The 21,600-nt window shown below is 51.5% G+C and overlaps 1 protein-coding gene across 1 annotated transcript; it reads left to right on the forward strand.

Moving 5' to 3' along the window:
• Nucleotides 1-8,385: 8,385 nt before the first annotated feature.
• On the forward strand, nucleotides 8,386-17,991 carry LOC118164142. Its single transcript, XM_035321445.1, has 10 exons — nucleotides 8,386-8,391; nucleotides 10,731-11,310; nucleotides 11,423-11,606; nucleotides 12,023-13,072; nucleotides 13,464-13,529; nucleotides 14,475-14,575; nucleotides 15,248-15,312; nucleotides 15,529-15,680; nucleotides 15,756-15,908; nucleotides 17,634-17,991. The coding sequence occupies exons 2-10, from the start codon at nucleotides 10,837-10,839 to the stop codon at nucleotides 17,951-17,953; spliced, it is 2,565 nt and encodes an 854-aa protein (XP_035177336.1). The 5' UTR covers nucleotides 8,386-8,391; nucleotides 10,731-10,836; the 3' UTR covers nucleotides 17,954-17,991.
• The last annotated feature ends 3,609 nt before the right edge of the window (nucleotides 17,992-21,600 follow it).

Below are 21,600 nucleotides of genomic sequence, written 5' to 3' on the forward strand. Positions count from 1 at the left end.
GACTCAGCAGCACAGGTCTCAAAATGGGATTTCTACGAAATAACTTGTTCTGTGAGGCCTGCAGCAGCGTTGTGAGAATGGGTATGTATGTATGTTGCGTTATCATTGTTCTGCTGCATCTCTGTGCCTACTCATTAAAAGCCTGAAGTGCTATGGAAGTGCTCTTGGCATAGACAAAAACATCCATGGATGGAGGTATTTACCACGTGAGAATCCATACGGCACGTAGATTTACCACAAAGGATGTATTTATTTTGCTATCTATCCATCCTTTTGGAATGGACCATCCCCAGCGGGGTACAGCCATAGGTGATACAATTCAGACCCGATGTCTGCATGATCTTTTAGTAACAAAACCTTCCTTTTTCCCTGTTACACGTTATATATTTATCATTGTTGTTGAACGACAGGCTGGCCATGAGCCAGCAGTGTGCCCTGGTGGCCAAGAAGGCCAATGGGATCCAGGAGCACATTAAAAGCAGCGTGGCCAGCGGGTCAAGGGAGGTGACCCACCCCTCTGCCCTGCCCTGGTCAGGCCTCACCTGGAGGGCTGTGCCCAGTTCTGGGCTCCCCGGTACAAAAAAGACAGGGATCTCCTGGAAAGAGTGCAGCGGAGGGCCACAAAGATGATACGGGGCCTGGAGCATCTTCCCTGTGAGGAAAGGCTGAGAGACCTGGGTCTGTTCAGCCTGGAGAAGGGAAGACTGAGAGGGGATCTCATCAATGTTTATGAATACCTGAGGAGTGGGAGAAAGAGGGATTTGGCCAACCTCTTTTCAGTGGTTTGTGGGGACAGGACAAGGGGCAATGGCCACAAAATGGAGCCCAGGAAGTTCCGCACCGACATGCGAAAGAACTTCCTCATGGTGAGGGTGACGGAGCACTGGGACAGGCTGCCCAGGGAGGTTGTGGAGTCTCCTTCTCTGGAGATATTCAAGGCATGTCTGGATGCCTACCTGGGCAGCCTGCTCTAGGGAATCTGCTTTGGCAGGGGGTTGGACCCGATGAGCTCTGGAGGTCCCTTCTAACCCCTGCAGTTCTCTGATTCTGTGATGCACGGAGCCCAGCTTTTACCTCCTGCACTATATCTTCCTGTGGTAGGTCAGCAGTCCTTATCTGATGCTGATTATCCATTTATTCTACTCAGTCTTCCTTCTTCATAATTCCTGTTCTTTCTTCCTTGCCGTGAAGCAAAAGAAACCACCTTAGCTACAAGTGAAAGAATTGTTAGTGTGAGAAAACCGGTTTCAGAGCTGCCAGAAAGCGAGAGCCACGAGAGGGGCGGTAAGTCGTTGTTGTCTTTGGACCTCTGGTTGAAGCATCTCAAACACTTTCAAAACATTCATTTTCATTCTAACTTTGGATCTGATTTCCTAATATTTGCTGTACCAAAACTGCATTCTTTGTCATATTTTCCAGGCCTCGCTCTCGAGTGTTGCCTGAGCAATGCTGCGGATTGCAGCTGCAGCTGACTGCTAGAAAATTTCTCTGCTGAAGAAATGAAACACGTGCTCGTGTCTCGAGAGGAAGAACTGGCACAGACCCAGTGTCGTAACTCTGGGATGATGTCTGATCCTTTATCCTGCTTTTTGTGCTGGAACCGCCTGCAAGGGGCTCGTGAGGGTCCTCTCACATGCATGTGTCCTTTTTCCCCGATCTGTGTGTGTTTTAGGGTAGGAGAAAGCGTGGGGCTCCTGGTTCTGCTTTCACTTAGGAGGTTACGAAGCTAACACCCTTTCCCCTGGTTTATTTTTGACTGTTCTCAGGTGGTCTGGTTTGGATTTCCCCTCTTTTAGGGTGTTTGTTGTACGTAGCCAGTGTTTAACGTAGAGATCTGAATCATTCTCTTGGGGTAATTAATACTGGCCTAATTACACAGGTGAGTTTTGCACTGAAATTTTTAATGGTAGTTAATAACTAGAAGAGTTCTTCATTCCCCACCTTTATGATTCAGCCCTTTGCCTTCCATGCCTCCAAAGAATAAGGGCACTTGATGAAAAAAACTCCCTGTTAATCTTCTGTTGGGCAACCCTCCCCGTCCCCCTGCCTCCTGCGCCGAGAAGCAAAGGAAGCTGCTGAGGAAGCCCTGGTTGGATTCAGCGCCGTGATGTTGTACCTCATCCAGAACAGGGCAGGACGCTCCTGAGATGTGGATTTCTGAGGGCAAAAGTAGAAAAGAGGTCAGACAGGGACAGAGGGACTTGTGGAGTACAGCGTGCCCAGGGGCTGCTGTGCCAGCGTGGCTTTCTGCTCAGGGAATCCTGAAGCTGTCTGCTAGGTGGGAGGTTTGCTGGAGAAGACACATCTTTACATTCCATCCTTCTTACAGCCTTCCCAAAGTGCCTGCTAGCCTAACCCGGTACAGTTATCCTTTATGGGCTTAGCTTTAGTGTTTGCTTGAATGCACGAGTACCTCTTACACATTGTATTAAAAATCCCTTCCACCTACTTCGCTTCAAATTCCCCCTGTGTTTCCCCCCTTTTATTTCTGGCCTGCTCTGAATATCCCAGTGTCTGGAATTTCTCTTTTATGATGATATATAGCGTGGTGTGACGCCTGCCTGTACTCCGGGGAATTTTTGTTCATGTTAAGATTTGAAAATCTTTATAAACATGTCTTTGGAGGGAAAACAGTCTGGTATTTAAGGAGTGGGATAAAGAGTCGGAGATCCCAGTGCTCTTACCAGCTGCATCATGTCCTTCTGGGCTGACATTTTTTTTGGGGGGGAAAAAGGATAACCTCTGAAACTCAGATCCGGGGGGGGGGGGGGCATGGCAATGGCCTAGAAAAGCAAGAAGGGGGTCTTCCAAGGAAGCCTGTAGCAGTCAGGGACACAACACATGGTGGGGTTTTACACCTGGATGGATCTGTGCAGCTCCTCGCCTTGGGGTTTTTGGATGCTAAAATTTGACTGGGCTCATGGGAGAACTGGGCTAGCACGTGAAAAAGGAACGTGCTTCAGGAGTGTGGTATGTTTGTGTGCTGGGTGTCACCGAGCAGAGACCACAGCTGGCTCAGAAAGTTTCCTGAGCTGCCAGAGGTTGGAGGCAGGAGAGAACGTTGGGTCAAATCCCTTACGTGCTTGTCTTGTCCTTGCTTTTCCTTGGTCATTTGCTGGTGAGTACGGCCAGATGGACCCCAGGGCCAACCTGCTGCTGGTTCTTTTGTTCACGTTCAATAGTTCTGTCAGGAACCAGCCCAAAAATCTTTGCTCTCTGAGCATACAAAATTCCTGGCAATTACAGGCAGCGTAGCTAACGTGCAGGAACACCAACGCTGTAATAACCGCACAGAAGATAATTATTTCCATCATTTTCACAACAAGCCATCGCACGTAGGCAGTGCTCATTTACCAAGACTTTGTTGTCTTCATTTTGATGAAATTCCCCAAACGCTGGTCCTCAAAACTCAAGCTTTTCAGGCAAGAGCCAATCTGGTTCTGCGGATGCCTTCTCACCAAAGAAGAACCCGGTGGGGAAAGGGAGGAAGCCGGGGTCACTCGGTGGTGGACGTGCTTATCACCCCCATGTCTGTTAATCTGATGCATCGCGTCTACATCAGTAACACTTTGACTCTCCCACCTTCCTTCTGGTACCTCTCCATGGCCTGGTTTTGTGCTTTTCAGCAGGAAGAGATGTAATTAATAAAAAGCCTAAAGGGCAGGAGGTTGCAGTGAGAGCGGGAGATCTCAAACCCTTTGCTCTTTACCCCCGTAACCGTGGAGGACTCGGTGACCCGGGACGTCTTGCACCCACTGCACCACCAAAGGTCAGCCAAGACCCTGCCGAGCCTTCCCTGATGGCCGGATCCTGCAAACTCAGCCTCCTGAAGAGGAAAGGGTTCAACATCTCCCACTCACTGCAATTTCCTATGAGGCTGTGGGCTGACATCAAGTCCCAGTGCGTTATTTCAATAAATAATAGTCTCTAAACCCACTCCTCCAGCCAATGGTGCTAGCATGCCAGTAAATGTTAGTTTTTTGGCTGAGAGTTGTCTTTTTATTTTTTTCCCAAAGCTCTGAAGGTCCGTGACCTTTGCCCAGGCTGTTTGCTGACGCACCATCACCCTGGCTTGCTCCAGGTGGGATTTTTCTTCTTGCTTTGGGGATGCACGCGGTCGCTCAGCTGAGGCAGGCTGTTGGTTCCCCGGCCTGACCTCTGCTCTGGGGACACGTGGAGGCATCACAAGGCAGACGTGGGACAGCTCTTTAGCCTGGCCGCAATTTCTAACAGCTGGATTCCTTTGTGTGAAGTTATTAGCAGATGTAAAAGAGCATTCAGCCAGATGGGAGGGGAGATTCCCCTTCAGCACCCACTGCAGCCTGATGTTTGAAGATGTCCATGGCCGTATGGACTCTGCTGCCCTGCTGAAGCAGGAGGTGTTCCTGATCTTCTCTTGAGGAGCTGATGTTCAGGTGCACGGAGGACAGGACAGCACTTCCTGCAGCCTTTGAGAGCTCGGCTTTGTCCTGACTTTACAGCTGGCCTGATGGTCTTTTGTTGAGTTTTAAGGGTTCCCTTCTCCTTGATGTCAAAACCTTCCGACAGGGCAGGGCAGGGAGTGCAAGCTCTGTAGGGGCAATGAAGGTTTTCTCCAGTGTCACATGCAGTTAGAGACATTAAAGGAAAAAAGGGGTGATGTTCTCAAATCGCACCATCATACTCTGTCTTAAACCACTTCCTGGCTCCGACATCCCCCTCAGGTCACTCACTTCTTCCATTTCTTTGCTAGCACTGATGTGGCTTTTCGAGCACTGGCAACACCTGCCAGCCTCCTGCAGCACCTGGAAACTGGAGCAAACCCATGCACAGAGCCCCGATGCCTGACTGAGGCTCCTTTTTTTTTTTTTTTTTTTTTTTTTTTTTAGTAGGGAGAGGGGTTTATGTTTTGGCTTTTTTTTTTTTAATTATTATTTATTTATTTATTTATTTTTTATTTATTTATATGTTTTAAGAATCAATTGGACACGGAGAAGTTGGGATTCCTGCCCGCCTTCTTTCCAACACTGACCCGACACAGCCGGCAAGGGGAGAGGTTTGGGTCACCCTACAGCTGCACACACAGCGCTGCCTGGTGCTCGTACGGGGAGGGGAGGCAGCTGCCCCAAAACTGTGCTTCTCACCACCTGCACCTCGCTGCAGCCACCCTGAAAGTGGGAGCCGACGGACCGATTTGCTCAGCGATGTGCCAGCATCACGCCCCCGCCTTTTTGGGTACAGACCGGGCTGTTTTAGGGCGGAGGGATCAATGTAGCTAGATTTTTCTGCCAGGCTGGGGAAATTCCCCCGGTGATGGGTCTTTCCCGGGTGGGTGACAGCGATGCAGAAATGCAAGGCTGTGTCTCACCGGCAAATTCCCCGTGCCCGCAGTGGGGGTAAGCCGATGCTGATTTTCATTATCAGCTCTCGAAATGCGGTTGCAGGAGAGGAAACGGGACCCGCTTTGGTCGTTGCCAACATCTCCTGCGGTGCTTCTGCTTCTCCCTGGGGCAAACGGCTGCAAGCAAAAACTCTGGGGCTGCCTGGGGAGGACGCGGCACCAGCGAGCAATTACCAGCAGAAAAACAACCACCGGCTGCTCCCGGGCGGCGCAATTAGCGCTCGCGGGGCTGGAGCACGGGGATAACACCGCTCTCAAGACACCCATCACCTTTTTGATTTCTTCCCCGTTTCAGACTGTTGTTGTTGTTTATTTTTTAGCCAAAACTGGGGGAGGGAAGGAGCTGGGATGCGGGTGGCTGGGGATCTGCTGGGGTGGCAAGGGACGGCCGCCTTGCTTCTGCGCCTCCCAGCCCTGGGTGTCCTCGCCTTTGGCATCGCCTGCTCCTCCACCACCCACCTCGGGGCCACCTCCCACTCCCTATCAATCCTCCCCAGTTCTGGTGTGGTTTTTTTTGTTCCTTTTTTTTTGGTCACGGCTGTGGCAGGGGGTCCCTTATCGAGGTAGCAGCGTGCTTCCTTCCTCCAGCCCCTTTGTGCCGGGCAGCCTCCGCGGCGGCTCCCAGCGGGGCTCCCTGTGATTTTTGGCACCTGCACCATACAGCGCTCCGTTGTCTCCAGTTTTTGGGGTTTCCCACGGAGTCCGATGCCCTGTGTATCACTGCAAGCTTATGTATGTATAAATCTGGTGGAGAACCAGTCTTGTGAGCTGCTGGCAGCCGGATATGTCCTTTTGTTTTCAAGAATGCACCAGCAGATGACACCGAGCGATGCTGGGTTAAGCAACTAAAAAATCACTTGGGTGAAAAGGAAGCAGCGCCACGTGTGTTGTGTGTATCAGATGCACACGCTTCTAAATTTTAAAAATACTTTGCTGAAAAACACTTCTGCAAATATTTATTCCTCTCATCTATTGGGCTGGCTTAAATGAGCCCCGACAGAAGCAGCACACCACCGTGACCTGTTCCCACCAGTTTCCAAACAGCGGCACGTGGGCATTTCCCGAATATCCCGATGAGCCAGCGGTGGGAGCGGTCCTCCAGGAAAACCTCAGCCCGGGTGGGGTCACAGAGGGAAAGCACCTTGGAGCAACAAAATGGGGCTTGGGTTTGCTGAGTGGCTGGTGCCAGATTTCTGAGGTTGCCCATCAGCTGGGGCTCTGCCCGGCCCTGGTGGCTGGCTGTGACCCGGGGCTGCCCCGGTGGCTGCCCCATGCCCTGCCCTGGTGGGACCTGGTCCTGGCACGGCACCGGGAGAGCCTGGGGGGCTGGAGGGACCCCGTTGGGCACAGCCCCAGCACGGGCACAGCAGTGCCTCTTCTGTTTTCTTTTCTCTATTCTTTTCCATATTCTTTCTTCCCCTTCTTCCCTACACTTCTCCTCCTTTTCCTCCTTCTTTCTTCTATTCTTCTCCTCCTTTTCCTTCTCCTTTCTTCTCCTTTTTTCTTTTTCTCCTTCTTTTTCTCCTTTTTTCTATCCTTCTTTTCCTTCTTTCTTTTTCTTCCTCTCCCTCTTTTCCTTCTTCTTCCTTATTTTTCTTATTATTTTTTTTTTCTCTTCTCTATTCCTCCTTTTCCATTCTTCTTTTCTTTTTCTTTCATCTTTTTTTTTTTTTTTTTTAAATATAATCTTCTCCCTCTCCTCCTTGGCCTTTCTCCTATCAGCATGGCTTCACTCACCCTCAGAGCTGGGGCTTTTAGCTCCCATCAACATCACTTTTTTTCTCCAGACCTTCCAGTTCCAGACCTTCCAGTTACTTCTGGGGAGAGAGACGAGGGAAGGCCCAGGTTCTTTTCCTGCTGTACCTCTTTTCTTCCTGTTACTTGTGGTGTGCAAGAGGGACGGGAATCACGGGTAGGAGACACCCATAACACGTTTGCTTACTTTGGTTTTATAAAAAAGAAAGAGGATTAAAGAAGTTTTGTCGAGCTTGACTTTCCCTCTCCCTTCATGCCCAGATGGAATCGCTAGGGGGAGGTAGAAGGTAAATTAATTTCTCCTGAACTCGGCAGGATTACGCCACTTTATAAATTACAGCAGAGTAGAAGTGCGTAGGAGATGTGCAAGCAGGAGGAAGCCCATGCAGAAACACCTGCCACACAAAGAAAAACAAACCCTAGCCCTCTGAAATTACCCAAATATTTATGTACCAGCAAATTAACAACAAATGGAGCCCTACGATCCCGCTCAGCCCCTTCAGGACTTCTGTCCAAGGGCTAAAGCCCCGTGCAAGATGCCCGATGCCCAGGCCAGTACAGGGAGGCTGCAGTGGGACCGAGGAGGGCTCTGGGGACATTTGGGATGCTGTAAATGCAAGCACACCACCGTGGGAGAAGGCCGACGCCAGCCTGTCAAGATGTGACAAATTAGTAGAATAAAGCATTTTTATTTTATTTTTATTTTTTTTCCTGGTACTAAATTATGGCTGACATTTTAAAGGCTGTGTTGTCAAAGCTGTACATCAAACAGCCTAATTGCCTTTTTTGCGTTGCCCCTAATGACAAGCTAGGCTATTGCAGCTGAAAGAACTCAAAGCATCCGATAATTTGCACATCATCGCCTGGGCTGGTTGCTTTCTGCCTTCGCTCCGCACAGACAGCGAGAGGAGCCTCGTGTTTTGAGGCAGTTTCCCTCGTTTTGCTGAGTGCTGGGGAAATCACAGAGTCCAGCCAAAGTTTAAAATGGGATGGAGATGCTTTTACGTGAGGGTAATCCTCTTTATAAATTATTATTATTATTGTGGAGAGATAAAGCAAGCTGGGCTCTGCTTCGAGGTCACACCACAAGCAACATCAATGCTTTGACTCCGGTTTCCAACACCCCACGTTACAAAAGGAAGGTGCCCGCTTTCCAAAACACGGAGGGAAAGAGGAAAGTTGTGAGGCCAACCTCTAACGAGGGACGGCTGGCTTGTCCCTGACGAGCTAATTGCAATCAGGTGGGTGGCCAGGTGGTATATGAGTGCATATAGCAGAGAGGGGCTGGAGCTTTTGCTGTGCCTGGGGGGAGTCTCCTGGGTTGTTTTAGGGAGGAAGAAGTGTTTTAGGGTTTTTTGGGGGGTCTTGTTTTAATGCTGTGAGCCCTCTGCCATGAAGCCTTTGCCCCTTCTGGTGCTCCTTGCCCTGGTGCCCTTGGCATGGGGACCAGCACCCAGGGGGCTGCTGAGCCCCCCCTGCGGGGCTGCTGGTGCTGCCCTGGGGGTGAGTGATGGGGGGACACCCTGACCCTCTTTTGGGGATGTTATTGTGCTGATCGTGTCCTGAAAGCATAAACTGGGTAGCGCTGCTGGTGTTGGAGGTGGGGAAGCAGGCATCGCTTGTTGCTGCGGGGAAAAAGGTGGTGGGGGCTCTGGGTGGGCTCGCTGCTTCTTTGCTACCTGCCTTGGGTTGGGCCAGCACAGATGCTGGCACCTGGGTCTGCAGTAGGAATGTTTTCTTCATAGGCATGTGGATCCTGCCCAGAGCGTCAGGATGTGAAACCAGGTGAGGTGTAACTCTTATACCAGCGTTTTGAGCTGCAGGACCCCTGGGAAGGAACACTGTGTTGTAGCAAGCTGCTGTTGGGGAGCAATTAAAGCACATAGCAGGAGCTCAATCCAAATCTGAACGATGCTCCTGCAGGGCAAACCCACTGCTAGTGGCTCTCCTAGCTTGGAGATAGTGTTTTTTTTGGAAAACACTGTATTTCTGGTCACCTGAGGGAAAAGCATTCCCCATTTTGTGGGCTAAACTAGTTGTGGGATGTTAACGCTGCTCATCCTACTGAGTCTGTGAGGGCTTTTTGCTTGGCTGAAGCCTCAAAATGAAAGGGGGTGAAGATGCCTTCAGGACAGTGCTGCCTGCTGCCTCTGCGGCTGTGTGAACATTCATCCCCAAGCTCCTGCTCTCTCTTTTCCTTTCTCCAAGGTGGTGGGAGTGGGGGTGACGCTTGGGTCCCCCTGGGGCAGAGGGTGGTGGTGGCCGGGGCTACTCCAGCCCCACTAGCCCTCCAAGTGCCTTGGAGGAGTAGGTACTGGTGGGGTGAGCACTGATGGAGAGGGGGTTTGGGGCAGTTAGCCTGAAAATAACTTTAGGAAGTAAGGATGAGTAATTTTCTGGGAGGTGGGGATGGAGGATGACTTGAGGTTGCCTCTTCTTGTCTTGCAGGGGCGGAGTTTCCATGGGTAATGGCATATGTGTCTATGAGAAGCTGCCACAGAGTTCTGAGGGATGCCTATGGGGAATTCTCTCCTCCCACATATTGCAGTGATTCTCCAGTGAACTTCTGGTGCAACTGGACCATCTGGGCAGGCTCCAGGAAGCATATAGTAATTTATATCCAGGGCTTTACCACTAAGGAGGGTTGTAACAAAAATGAGGACAAAATCCTCTTTGAAGGAGTTTCTTCACTGGTGGAGAACAGCGTGGTTTATGCTTGCTGGAAGAAGGAGATGCATGTTTTTGCCACCTTTGCTCAGGCTGTCCGTGTTGTGCTGCTGAAGAGGTACATGCCAGACTGCAGAGACTCACAGTTTAAAGGGAAGTATTTCACCTTCCATGATGAGAAAGGCGAATCTCCCTCCAGCGGCGCTTCAATTCCCAAAACTCTGTCTCCAGAGCCACCCAAGCCAGGTGGTATTTTTGAGCCTGGATGGGCTGAAGACCCCAGGGATGTGCTGGGCTTTGGGACCACAGCTAACACCGAGAGCTTTGGTGCGACCACGGTGCTGCACAATGTGTCCCCGCAGGGAAGAGGTGCTGCAGAAAGCCCCGATGGGCTTGCCCCATACCGAGGTGCAGAGATCCCCCTCCTGGAAACAAAAGCTGCTCGTGTGCATGGCTCTGAGCCACCTGTGCACCCGAGGCTCTGCGAGGAGGATCAGTGTGGGGGCATGGCCCGGGGTGGGAGCCCCGCTGCAGAGCAGGGTCCTGCCTCAAGTGGAGACATCGGTGAGTTTTCAAGTGTGCCTTTGGAAACTCCTTCACTTGGAGCCTTGGAGGGAGCAGAGCCTTTTCTGCAGCCCACAGGCGTGGGCCGGGAGGGCGGTCTGTCTGTCCTGCACCCTACCCTGAGGCTGGGAGATGTGGGCAGCCCACAGCTCACCATTAAACCAACACACACCGCTCACCTGGACGTGGCTGCGCACTCACGGGCTCTGTCCCCCGGCAGAAGGGAAAGCCAAGGCAATGTTGATACCACCACGTACCAGGGGCTTGGTGCAGCTGGTTTGGAGGAGAACAAGAGCCAGGAAGACAAAAGCCATGGAGCAGTGAGGGGTGATGCTGATGGCCTTGTGAAGGGCCTGATGACTAGCCTGAGTGCCCCGTACCAAGTGGTGAGAAGGGACAGCTCGCAGCCACCACCTGAGAGAAGCCAAAGCAGTTCTGGGGGTTTGTTCACAACTCAACCCAACCTAGGAATGACCAGCCTCCAGCATACAAAGCATATGGGTATTTCTCCTCTGGAAATAAAAAAATCCCCCACACCAGTGCTCTCCCACTCTGACCACGTCCCTGCAGGCTCTGGATCTGGCAATTTCGCCCCCAAGGATCCTCTTCCTTCACAAGTGGAGCCTGTCTCCAGGGCGGTCTCACCTCCAGCAACAGCTCTGGGTTTGGATCCTGTCAGGAGAAGGGCAGGCACCACACCACCCAGCCCTGGAGGACAGGAGGTGTTCTCCCCATTACCACCTCGCCATCCATCAGCAGTCCCCGCGCTGGGTGCAGAGGTGTCCCCTGGCCCCCTTGGCCTTGGGATGAACAAACGGGTGTTGGAAGAGCGTGTCCTGCGAGAAGAAACCCTAGCTCCTGCAGGCTTGCCAGCCAGGGGTCCCTCTGTAGCCTCCATCCCCAGCCTGAGGCCTGTCACAGCCCCTCCTTGTCCCCAGCACCAGGTGAGTTGTGGCTATGGGGTGGCACCTGGGGGGCAAGGAGAGACCAAAACACCACTGCAGCATCCAGTTACCAATGGCTTTTGCCTTCCTCCTTGGGGGATTTAAAATGCAGAAAACTGCAGAAGGCCTCCAAGCGGGTGCAGGTGAGCAGAGAAATGCCTCCCTGAGACATCGTCACTCCAGTCCTCCTGTGACCCCGCGGGGACAAACAGTGCTGCGAGGCCAGGAGCTGCAGCAGCCCTATGGTGATCCCATGTCCAGGAAGACATGGATGCCAGGAGGACAGCAACATGCTGGTAGGTCTCTGAATGCTTTTGGTCTCACTGTAAGATGCCTTTAGAAGGCAGAAGGGGTTGGAGGGGCTTTCTGTCACCCGCAGCCCCAGCCTGGCAGCTGAGACCCCAAGCTGCCTGTAGGTGCTTCCAACAGACAGTCTTGTTGGCTAAGCCTCTTTTGGGATCAAAACCACGTAGTTCAAGCTCTGTGAGGCTGGAAGGGCTGTGGAGAGGCATGCAGAGTGGCCAGGGCCCTCAGCTCAGCGCTGTTTGCAGAGCAGAGATGGGGCTCTGGAGGCTGGAGATCTAGGAACCTCCCAGCAGGAGATGGTTTGAAAGTGGACCTCTTCTGTGATAACTCCTCAAAGCATAATATCTGTGCCTTGATGTGTATAACAACCACTGATGGTGTTCCCTCTGTGTTTCCAATGTGCCAGAGCTGGGGCTGCCCTGGGCGACAGAGTACTTCCCTGCCAGGAGCTGCCATGTCATCTTTCAGGGTGGGTTTGGGACGTTCTACCTCCCCCCGCATGGTGACATTAAAGCCAACATCTGGTGCAACTGGACCATCTGGGCAGGCCCCCAGAAGCACGTTGTCATCTACATCCAGGGGTTTCAGGGGAGCGAAGGCTGCGGTAAGAATCAGGACAAGATGATTTTCCAGGGGGTCCTCTCAAGCGTGGAAACCAAAGTTGTGTACGCCTGTCACAACCAAGGTACTCTGATCTTCGCTACGCGAGCCACCGTGGTCCACGTGTTATTTCTGTCAGGGGGTGGCTCCCTAAGCAGTGAATACAAACATTTTAAGGGACAGTATTATGTATTTGGAGACTATGAAGCTACAAATGAGATGATAGCTCCTGGAGAGCCTGTCCAGGAGAGCTGGAGGACAGCAGTAACAAAAGGCTTCCTGCCCATGCTGAGAGCTTCTCCAAGCCCATCAGCTATGCCTCCTGCAGACAGGATCAAGCCTGAGTTGACGAGCTCAGATGAAGAAGACCAACACATTCCTGGTCTGGCAGAAGATGACCAGCCCAGTGCTAGCCTGGGCAAGCACAGTGAGATGCAGGATGAAACCAAGATGGAAAGGAGCCTTCAGGATGGTGGCACTGAGGGGGAAGAATCCAATGATGTGTTGGTGGCTCCAGCCAGAGGCGATGCTGGGTGTGAAGCTGAGCAACCATCCTTGGAGGCTGCGAAGGGGGATGTAGGGCTGGTATCTGCTCCAGTCACAGTAGCCCCACATAGCTCACCTGGTGTCCCATTTTCAGAGGTGCCCAGCAGCACTGTAGGCCTCTCTGCTGATTTCTCTAACCTGGGTGAGGCCAGTGGCCACCTGGAAGCAGAGGTGGTCACCACACATCGCTTGCCAATGCTGGAAAAGCCACCGCTAAACACAAGTACAGAACCTTCTCCTCTCTATCCCTCTCCTGGTGTGACTGATGGAGGTATGGTGTCACCACAGGAAAGACATGAAGACCTCTTTGGTAAGGCTTTTTTTTTTTGTGTGTGTGGCTGAACTGATCCACAACATTGGCCAGTGTCCACTTCCAGAGAAGGAGCACTCTTGAGGCTTTTATTGTATATTGTAGATTCATCTGTTCCCTCCCACTGGTCCATGTGGTAGCACTCCTGACTTTTACCATGTCTAAAGAAGGTGAAACTGGGGAAGACACAGGGTTATCTGCTCTATCGGAGCCACCTATGGGATGATGCTCCCAGCTGTTAGAACAGTCTGAGCTCCAGAATTTAGAGGGAGGAGGGGGAAAATGACCCTCATCCAACATTGAAGTTTAGGAGTTGATGGTAGACTACTTTCTATTCCCCCTTGCCGGTAGGCAGGGGTCAGCAGCCTGACTCTTCTCCCTGCTCTCACAGATCTGGCTTCTGTCCTGGCATCTCTGGAGAATGGTACAGCACTGCAATCCCTGCACCATCCAGGTGGTAAGTGATACAAAGGCTTCAGACAGGTCTTAAAGCACTGCCTGAAGTCCAATGTGTTGGTTGGTGCTGTGCACAGGAGTCGTCTGCTCATGAAACTTTGAGAGGGGTGCAGGGTGCTTCTCATCAGTGGCCATGTGGACAGCAGTTTGTGCTCCCTGAAGAAACCAGAGTTCACATGCTGAAGCTGGCATAAATGCTGGGTGGTTGGAGTTCCAGCATTACTTCTTGTCTCTTAAAAGTGTGGCTCTTTTTTTTTTTTTCTAAGGTAAATGAGGGGATTCCATCCTCACTTCCTCAAATACGCTCACATGGGTGTCTCGGGACTACCTGGCTCAGAAACCTGTAGGAGACTTGCTCCTCAGACTGGGGAGAGCAGTACAACCTGCCTACGGGAGCAGCAGCAGCTACGCACAGAACCAGGCTTGGATGGCACAGCAAGCCCCAGAAAGAGCTTGCAAAAAGGAATCAATACAGAAAGGGGCTGTGCTTTGAATAGGAGAAATATTGCTGAATAAATAAGCTTTGAACAACAGGTTCTGGCAAGTCTATGCTAGCCTGGATTGAGCCAGACCAGAGCTGTTTATCTAAGCTGATCCCAAACAGAGATGGGTGAGAGGAGGGCTTTTAGGCTATTGCAAATTACGGAGATAGCTTTGGGAAAGATTGCTGAGGAAGTCTGAATGCAATCAAATACACATTAATGCTTTGTGTGCTCTTTGCTCAAAGATCAATTCCAGGATTCAGCACTGGGCATTAGTTGAGGTTAGCCTTGACCCATTCATCAACAGCTTGTTCTACCTGATGCACTGCATCTGGAAACACCCACGTGGCACTAGGATGAGGATGTCTGTGTAGCTGTTGTGCCACCGTCATTATCTGGGGCTAGCTCAGTTTAGGAGCCTGTTTGTTGACTTAAACATGCTCAGATCTTATGTCTTTTGGTAGATGTGCTGTTTGAAGTAACGACTGAAATCAAGCACAAGGAGTGGATCTCTCCTGGTGGAAGTGAGCTCAGAAAAGATCTTATCAAGTCCATTAAGAACCACGTAAGTCTGGGCATGGGGCTAGAAAATCAAATGTTATGTCTCAAATGCTCAGCTACTGGAGATCACATTGTGCTCTTCACCCCAGGGATTTTCTGCTAATGCCACATGATGAGCTTGCATTTGAATTGCTTGTGCTGGTCACCAGCTGAGGCCAATGCTGATGCCCTGGCAGGGTGCCTGGCTGCAGTGGCTGGCATCAGCTGCTGCAGCCATCACAAGGCAGCAGAAAAGCACTGTAGAGACAGGGATGCAACCAACCAAGGGTTGTAACTTGCTTCTGGAAATGGGGCAGCTTCAAGTCAGAGCCCAGGAAGGGCAAGGCTTGCATGATTCCAAGTCTTCACCTGATCTTGCTTTCTGGGACTGTAGTGTACGTAGGGCTCAGCCTGCTGCCTGCGCCAGAGAGCTGGGTGGCACCCACCCCATCTACCCACTGGCTAGTGCCCAAATGCTTACCTGGGGTTACTGTTGTCCTTCCTGAATCACCTTGTGTGCTTGGAATTGAGCTGAAGCTAGGCAGATGGGTGCCATTAGCAGTATCCTAGAGAAAAGGCTCAGAGCATGAGGCAATGGGACACTTAATGTGTTCTGAGTGGCTTGTGTAAGAGCAAGAGGGGAGGGAGGACTGGGAAAGAAAGCTTGATGCCATATCTGTGCCCACTTTCTTTGCAGATCCAGCAGAACCTGAAACTCTCTGCCAACAGAGTCAATGAAATAAAGTTAAAGGAAGTCAAAAGGTAGGGTTATTGGTGTGCCACCCACTCGGCAGACACCTCCATAACCTGTGGTGCTCCTCACTCTCCTCCAGCAAAGCCATCTCTTGCCACAAACATTTATTGCAAGAGCCTGAAGCACCATGGATCTGTGCTAAAGAGTGGAGGGTCTGAATTTCATGGCAGGGCCTGGCAGTGATGCTTTCCTCCTGCCTCACCCTGGACTCTCCCTGCCTGCAGGACAAGCAATGCCAGCCTGCTGCTCACCTTCTGGCTGCACCTGAAGCCCCAGGAGAGAAATGTGTCCCTGCTCCTGCACTCCCAGCTGGAAGAGCTGCTCGGTGCCTCGGTGGGAGTGGAGAAGCTGCAGCTGGTCTCATTGCTGGTGGAAGGTGGGTGTCTTGGCCTGGCAGCAGGGCCCTCATGTGCCAAGCCTGGTGTGACTCACAGCACCTATTCCCTGTCAGATGTGAACGAGTGCAGCTCGGGAGTCAGCCTGTGTGGGGAGGAGGCAGAGTGCTTCAACGGTGTGGGCACCTACTTGTGCCGCTGCAAGAAGGGCTACGAGGACCGTTCTCCCGGGAAGTCTGGCACGCTGTGTGTCCGTGCTCCCACATCAGGTAGGGGACACAGTCACCTTCTTGTGCTCTGCTTTCTTCTGCCACTCTCTGTGGTGATAGTGCTGGGGAGGGATCATGTGTGCAGAGGTGGTGTGAATGTACTGCATGGATGAGCAAGTCACTTGTGTCGCATCCTCAGTAGCTGCTCCCTCTTCAGAGGGCTCCTACTTACCAGCTCGTGCCATGTGTAACCTTGACTGGGGTCCAACCACCTGTGCCTTTGCTATCAGGTGTTACATTTGATGCTTAAAAATGGCACTGCTGCTGGCACATTCCCTTTAGGAGTGGGAGGATTAGATAACATCCCTACAAGGCAATTCCCAGCTGGATGTTCCTGTAGGCAAAAGAATGCTTATGGCCCTGGATTTAGGAGCATCTCTTTAGGAGTTGTGTGTGGACCAGGGAACTATGCAGTCCTCTCACAGAAACTGAAGTCAGGTATCGAAGTCAGGAGGTGAGCCTTGTACTTGAAGGACAAACTGTCTTTACCTCATCCCATACAGGCTCTAAAGGCATCAGTTTTCAGAGGTGAGGCTAGACAGGCATCCAAGGGGTGACCTACATCAGTTAACTCTGTCAGGTGGAAGTATTGCTGCTTGCTGGGTTTAATTAAATGAGCCACCTCCCACAGGCTCCTGAAAGCTTTGCTGAGCTTTACCAAACCCTCCTTGGCAGTGGGTGGAAGCAGTCAGTGAAGCCTGTGTGCCCTGGGACCAGTGGGTGGATGCAGCAGCCAGTGCCCGAGCCTGGTGTTTATGCTGCTAATTTCTGATGGCAGCTGAGGTGTTTGGTGGCTGTGCTCTGTTTATGGGTCACATTGGTACTTCTAAATATGACATTTCTATTAGGGTTAGCCTCTCTTCCCCCCCTTTTTGCTGTTTTCCCTGCAGCAGGGTTAAAATGAGGCACACATGAGCCTTTATTCCCCCAGATCTTCTGCATCTCCTCATGTTGGCTGCTTGGAGCTTCGAGCAGAGTGTGGTCAAGGCTGATCTAGGGGTTACCTCTGCTACAGTGCAGGGATCAGTAAGCTTGGCTGCTTCTGGGGCTGCCCTGTGATCAATTTCCTGTCACACTGCAGGTCTTGGCAAGAAGGGTGGTGATGTTCCCAGTGTTTACCCTGGTGCTCCTCAAATGGAGCACAAAGCTAACCAGATGGCACATGGTGCTTAACTGTAATCAGGGATGGCTGATCCCATCTTGCAGAGTAATAGGGCCTCCCAGCCTGAAATACACCAGTATTCTGCAGTACCCACTTAAACCACTGCTGCTACTTTACCGAAACTCCTCCTCATCCCTGCAAAACTGGAAGTGGCTTTGAGATGACTGAGCTCACAGCCAAATTACTTTCCTCTTCCATCCTCTCAGATCCAAATTCATTAACCAGTTATGCAGTCTAAGCCTGTCCAGATCAGTTGGGTATTGCATTATATTAATATATTTCATAAATGCACCTTTATCTCTGGGGTGGAGAGGGGCCCTTGGGGTTTTCAGGGGGGATGGCAGCAGGCTGCCCAGCCTCCATGCAGCCACACATGACTCCAGTGATGGCTCTGCTGGGAAACCACCACCTCATGGTCTAAACATTTCTTTGGGACAGGGTTTTGGGAGGGATGTTCTGCCCCAGAAGCAGTGGGGAGGGTCTCTTTTGGGTATGGTAGCCCCACCAGAGGTGAACCTGCAGCTCCAGGCCCAACCCCTGAGGCTGTGGACCTTCTCTGTCAGGGATGGGCTTCCTGCTCCGACATGGCGACATCCTGGTGGGGGCAGCCATCATGGCCTGCCTGGTGATGCTGGTGGCTGCCGCAGCCCTGTGTGGGGCAAAATGCTGGGGACAGTGCCCCAGGAGGGACCTGGGGCCTGAGGAGCCAGCAGAGAGGCCTGCGGCGGAACCAGTGATGGAGCTGCGGGACCTGGAGGACTGCCTGCGCCTCGACCCCTTCCAGCTGAAGCTGCGGGCCAGGCCCCCCGAGTGGCTGTGGGGGGCCCGGGCCCACCCTGGGCAGGCTTACCACGTCTTCCTGGAGCAGTCCCCCCAGCTCTAGAGGGGGCCCAAAACCCTGCTGGCCACCATCGCCTCTGCTGTTGGTCCTGTCGTCCTTGGCTGCATGGCCCCTTCCTGTGTCATTTATGGACAGACACCTCTCTCACAGTATTCTTTGTCTTGTCACTTATGGCTTTTAAATGCTTGCTCTGCTCTGGAAGTGAAGAGCTTGCTCACAGCACTGTGTCCTCTCCCATGTTCCCCACGTCTCCCATGTTGCAAGAAAAATTTGTGTAGAAATGTCACTACTTGTAAAAATAAATGCTTATTTTTTTTTTAAGAAAAAAATAAGAAATAAGGTGTTTTCCTGCTTAATTAAGAAAATTAGTCTTGCACCTCTCCTCTGTCCTGCCTGCTTTCCTCTGCCCTTTGTGCAGAGCTCTGTAGGAAGCTATGGCAAGACTGAAGCCATGACCAAATTCTCAGCTTTTGCACTATGGGTGAGAAACATGCTAGGGCTTGACTGTAAGGTTCTGGGGAGTTTTCTGGCCTTTGTGAGCAACGGGTACAACATTTTTTTGTGCTTTTGTGAATCCTGGTTGCTGAGAAGTCACTTGCAAACAGCAACACCCACCACTCCATCCTCCTAGCTGGCAATAAAGTGCAGTTGTGCCCTCAAGTCGGGGCTTGTGACTTCTCTATCTTTCTGTTTCGTTTTTATTTATTATTTTCATTTTTAAAATTCGAATAACCTTGCTGTTCCTCCCTCGGAAGGTATGTCAGTGGTGTGGTGGCCAGTGTCCCACTGGAGGGCACTGTCCGCCGCTGAAAGCCTCGCACGGGCTGCTCTCTGGGCTGGCCCTGTGCAGGGGCTGCCAGATGTGGGGCACAGCTGGAGGGGGCTGCTCCCTGCTGCAGCTCAAGGAAGATGTTGGCGTGTGTGCCCTCTGAGAGCAGCTTCATCCCAGTTATGGGGTGCTGGTGGGGCTGCTGCCTACAGAACAGATTCCCCAACCCTAGCTGGCGTTGGTGCTGTCTAGGTTTGGGTACCAGGTGCAAACAGGTCTTCCCCAAACCACCCCAATTGTTGCTCGGTTTGCCTGACGTGTGGCTATCAGCTCTTACAGAGCATTTTCTATGTGCGGTTTTCAAAGTATGTTGCAAATAGCAGGGAATTGATTGTGAGTGTCTCCGCAGGAGGCAGATAAGCATGTGTAATTTTACATCATAAAGAGAAGGAAGCCATTAGCGGGTCTGTATTTTTGTGGAGTGTGGTTGTTTCCTTGACAAAGTCGAAGAACAAAGCAAGAGCTAAAATAATACTGTCCTTGTTGCTGGGAAACAAACTTTCTCAGCCCACATAGAATTGGACAGTAAAGGTTAGGAAAAATGCAACTCTGTCTCTTCTGCCATCTATCTGTCTTGTAGCCTTGGGCTGAGTCCCTCTTGGAGCTCATCCTGTACAAAATTAGGGCCAAAGCAGGATTTGACTGCACACCTTCTCCCAATTTTGCCCCTTGGCTCCATGAAGGGGGCCCTGCAGCTGCCTGTCCTCCTCCACCCATGGGCATGGAGCCTGGGGGAAAAAACTCCTCACGCAGGGCATTCCTGGGGCATCCAGCATAAGGTGGTCACTGTCCAAGCCCCTTGGCATCCTAGCTCAAGGTGAGCCTTTTTAATTTTGATTGTAAGATATGTATGATGTGATGGGTATGAATTGTTTTAAAAAAATAAAATCTGATCCATGCTTCATTTTTTTCCTAGCCATGGCTGTAGTAGCTGCATGGTTAACAGGCAGATTGCAGAGTTATGTTACTGCAGAGTACAGCTGGGACTTCTGGCAGCTCTGTGTTACGAGTAATTATCATCTCCCCCTTAATGGCTTGTCCCCACTCTGGCATAATGGCTGGGAAGCGTGTCCCCAGCAGTAGCACCGTGCACCAGGGTGATGATAAACCCGAGGATGGGGCTGGTACCAGGATGGCGCATGAGTAGTACAGACCCATCGGTGTTTGGTGAGAGAAAGAGGAGGCACGAGGAGGGGAATGGCTGCATGCTGCAGGAGGGACAGGATCGAGAGACATGGTCTGCATGCTACAGCCTGACGGAGCAGCTTCCAGGTGGAGGTTTGGAGGCCGGGGTCTCCCGGGGAATGAGGACGGGGCAAAGCTCTGCCTGCTTCTGCTTCATCCAGCACGCTGCTCAGCTTGCCCTTAAGCCCAGGAATAATTAATGCTGTGGGGAAAGTCCCCAGAATTTAATCTACCCACCCCATCCTTTTCCCATACACATCTTAAGTTCACACTGGAATCCACTGCGGGAAAACCTGCAGCACCTGTGTGTGAATAAGGGATAGCTGGGGAACTTGTGGTCTGAGGCGAGGGTGCGTGCTGGTTTCAGCCCCTGGTTTTTGAGGAGCTCTGCCCCTTGCAGTCTGCACTGTGTGCCAGGCACAAGGCTCCCAACGGGTGCTCTTTCAGGACAGCCCGTGCCCTCTATTGCTGTATTTTGGAGAAATGCTAGGCTTTTATTGGAAGCATCTGTGGTGCACATGTGCAAAACAGCAGGATTTCGATCCAAACACCAAGCCCATCACGAGCAGTAGGTGTTACTCTTTTCCTGCTACAAACATCAGCTGCTTTCTGTCCCAAATAAGGTTGCTTTTTATTTTCCACCGAGGCCAAAAGAGCTGCGTGCAGCCCCCCTTTGCCTTATGGGCTCCCGGCTGGCTGCAGGACAGCCCGCCCCAGGGCTGTGTCCCCCTCCTCGCCTGCTCTCCTGAGTTGCACTGAGAGGGGTCGACTTCTTTCTCTGCTGCAGGTCAGAGTCTTGGCACCTGTTCTTCCAAAATCTTTCTCATCTGCCATAGAGTGAATTAATAGACAATAAAATGAGGCAAAAAGTGAATCTTCTGGGTCTGTAAATCTGAATTCTTGCATTGCAGGCTGAGATTGACTGGAAACTATTCTGCTTCTGACATCCAAAATGGATTTGTCATCTCTCTGTGCAGCACTCAGCTCGTTCGCAGCCCTGGGCCATATGAAATGACACACTCTGTGGATTTATGGGCTATGAGGCACATTTTTTTTTTTTTTTTTTTTTTTTTTTTTCAGCAGGAATCATTCCCACTTGCATTATCGCTGAGCTATTGCAGCGCGTGCAGAGATTTGGGAGAGCCTGTGATTAACTTGGAAGCTGGGATTGTCCTGGGGGGGAGCATCAGCCGATGTCAGCTGATTTTTTATTATTTTGTTTTAATTTATTAAAGAGAGTCACTGAGCTCTGGTTGAACTCATTCTTCCAAAATGCTTCAAGTTAATATGCTTCCCCGGGTTTTGAAACAGGCAGGGAAAGCCTCGCCTAGCTGCAGAGCGCTGGCGTCAGATACGAATCACAGAGCTAGGGGAGAAGATGTGGAGGCACTTCCCTATGGGAGGCCTCTCACCCTATCCATTGCCATCTGCCTCCTCAGAAAAAAACAAAAAGAAAGAATGTGAGACATCTCATTGAACGCGCGGTGGCCATGGCTGGCACCTCAGTGAAAGCAGAAAATAACGAGAACCACTGCAAAGGGATGCTTTGTTGGACGTGCGGGCTGGGCGTATCTTGGAGGAGGTGGAAAGGCTCCAACACTGCGGGCTCACAGCGAGTTGCCTCTGCTTGCATTGCAGAAGACAGAAACAAAGGCTGAAACCCAAGAGAAATGGC

This window comes from Oxyura jamaicensis, chromosome 3 (assembly GCF_011077185.1).
Source record: "Oxyura jamaicensis isolate SHBP4307 breed ruddy duck chromosome 3, BPBGC_Ojam_1.0, whole genome shotgun sequence".
Taxonomy (NCBI): Eukaryota; Metazoa; Chordata; class Aves; order Anseriformes; family Anatidae; genus Oxyura; species Oxyura jamaicensis.

Excerpts from the sequence above, each read along its gene's own strand:
- LOC118164142 (XM_035321445.1), top strand. The coding sequence starts at position 10,837 with ATGACCAGCCTCCAGCATACAAAGCATATGGGTATTTCTCCTCTGGAA. Across the intron at positions 13,073-13,463 it reads AAGACATGAAGACCTCTTTG|ATCTGGCTTCTGTCCTGGCA; the intron begins GTAAGGCTTTTT and ends CTGCTCTCACAG. Across the intron at positions 15,909-17,633 it reads TGTCCGTGCTCCCACATCAG|GGATGGGCTTCCTGCTCCGA; the intron begins GTAGGGGACACA and ends CTTCTCTGTCAG.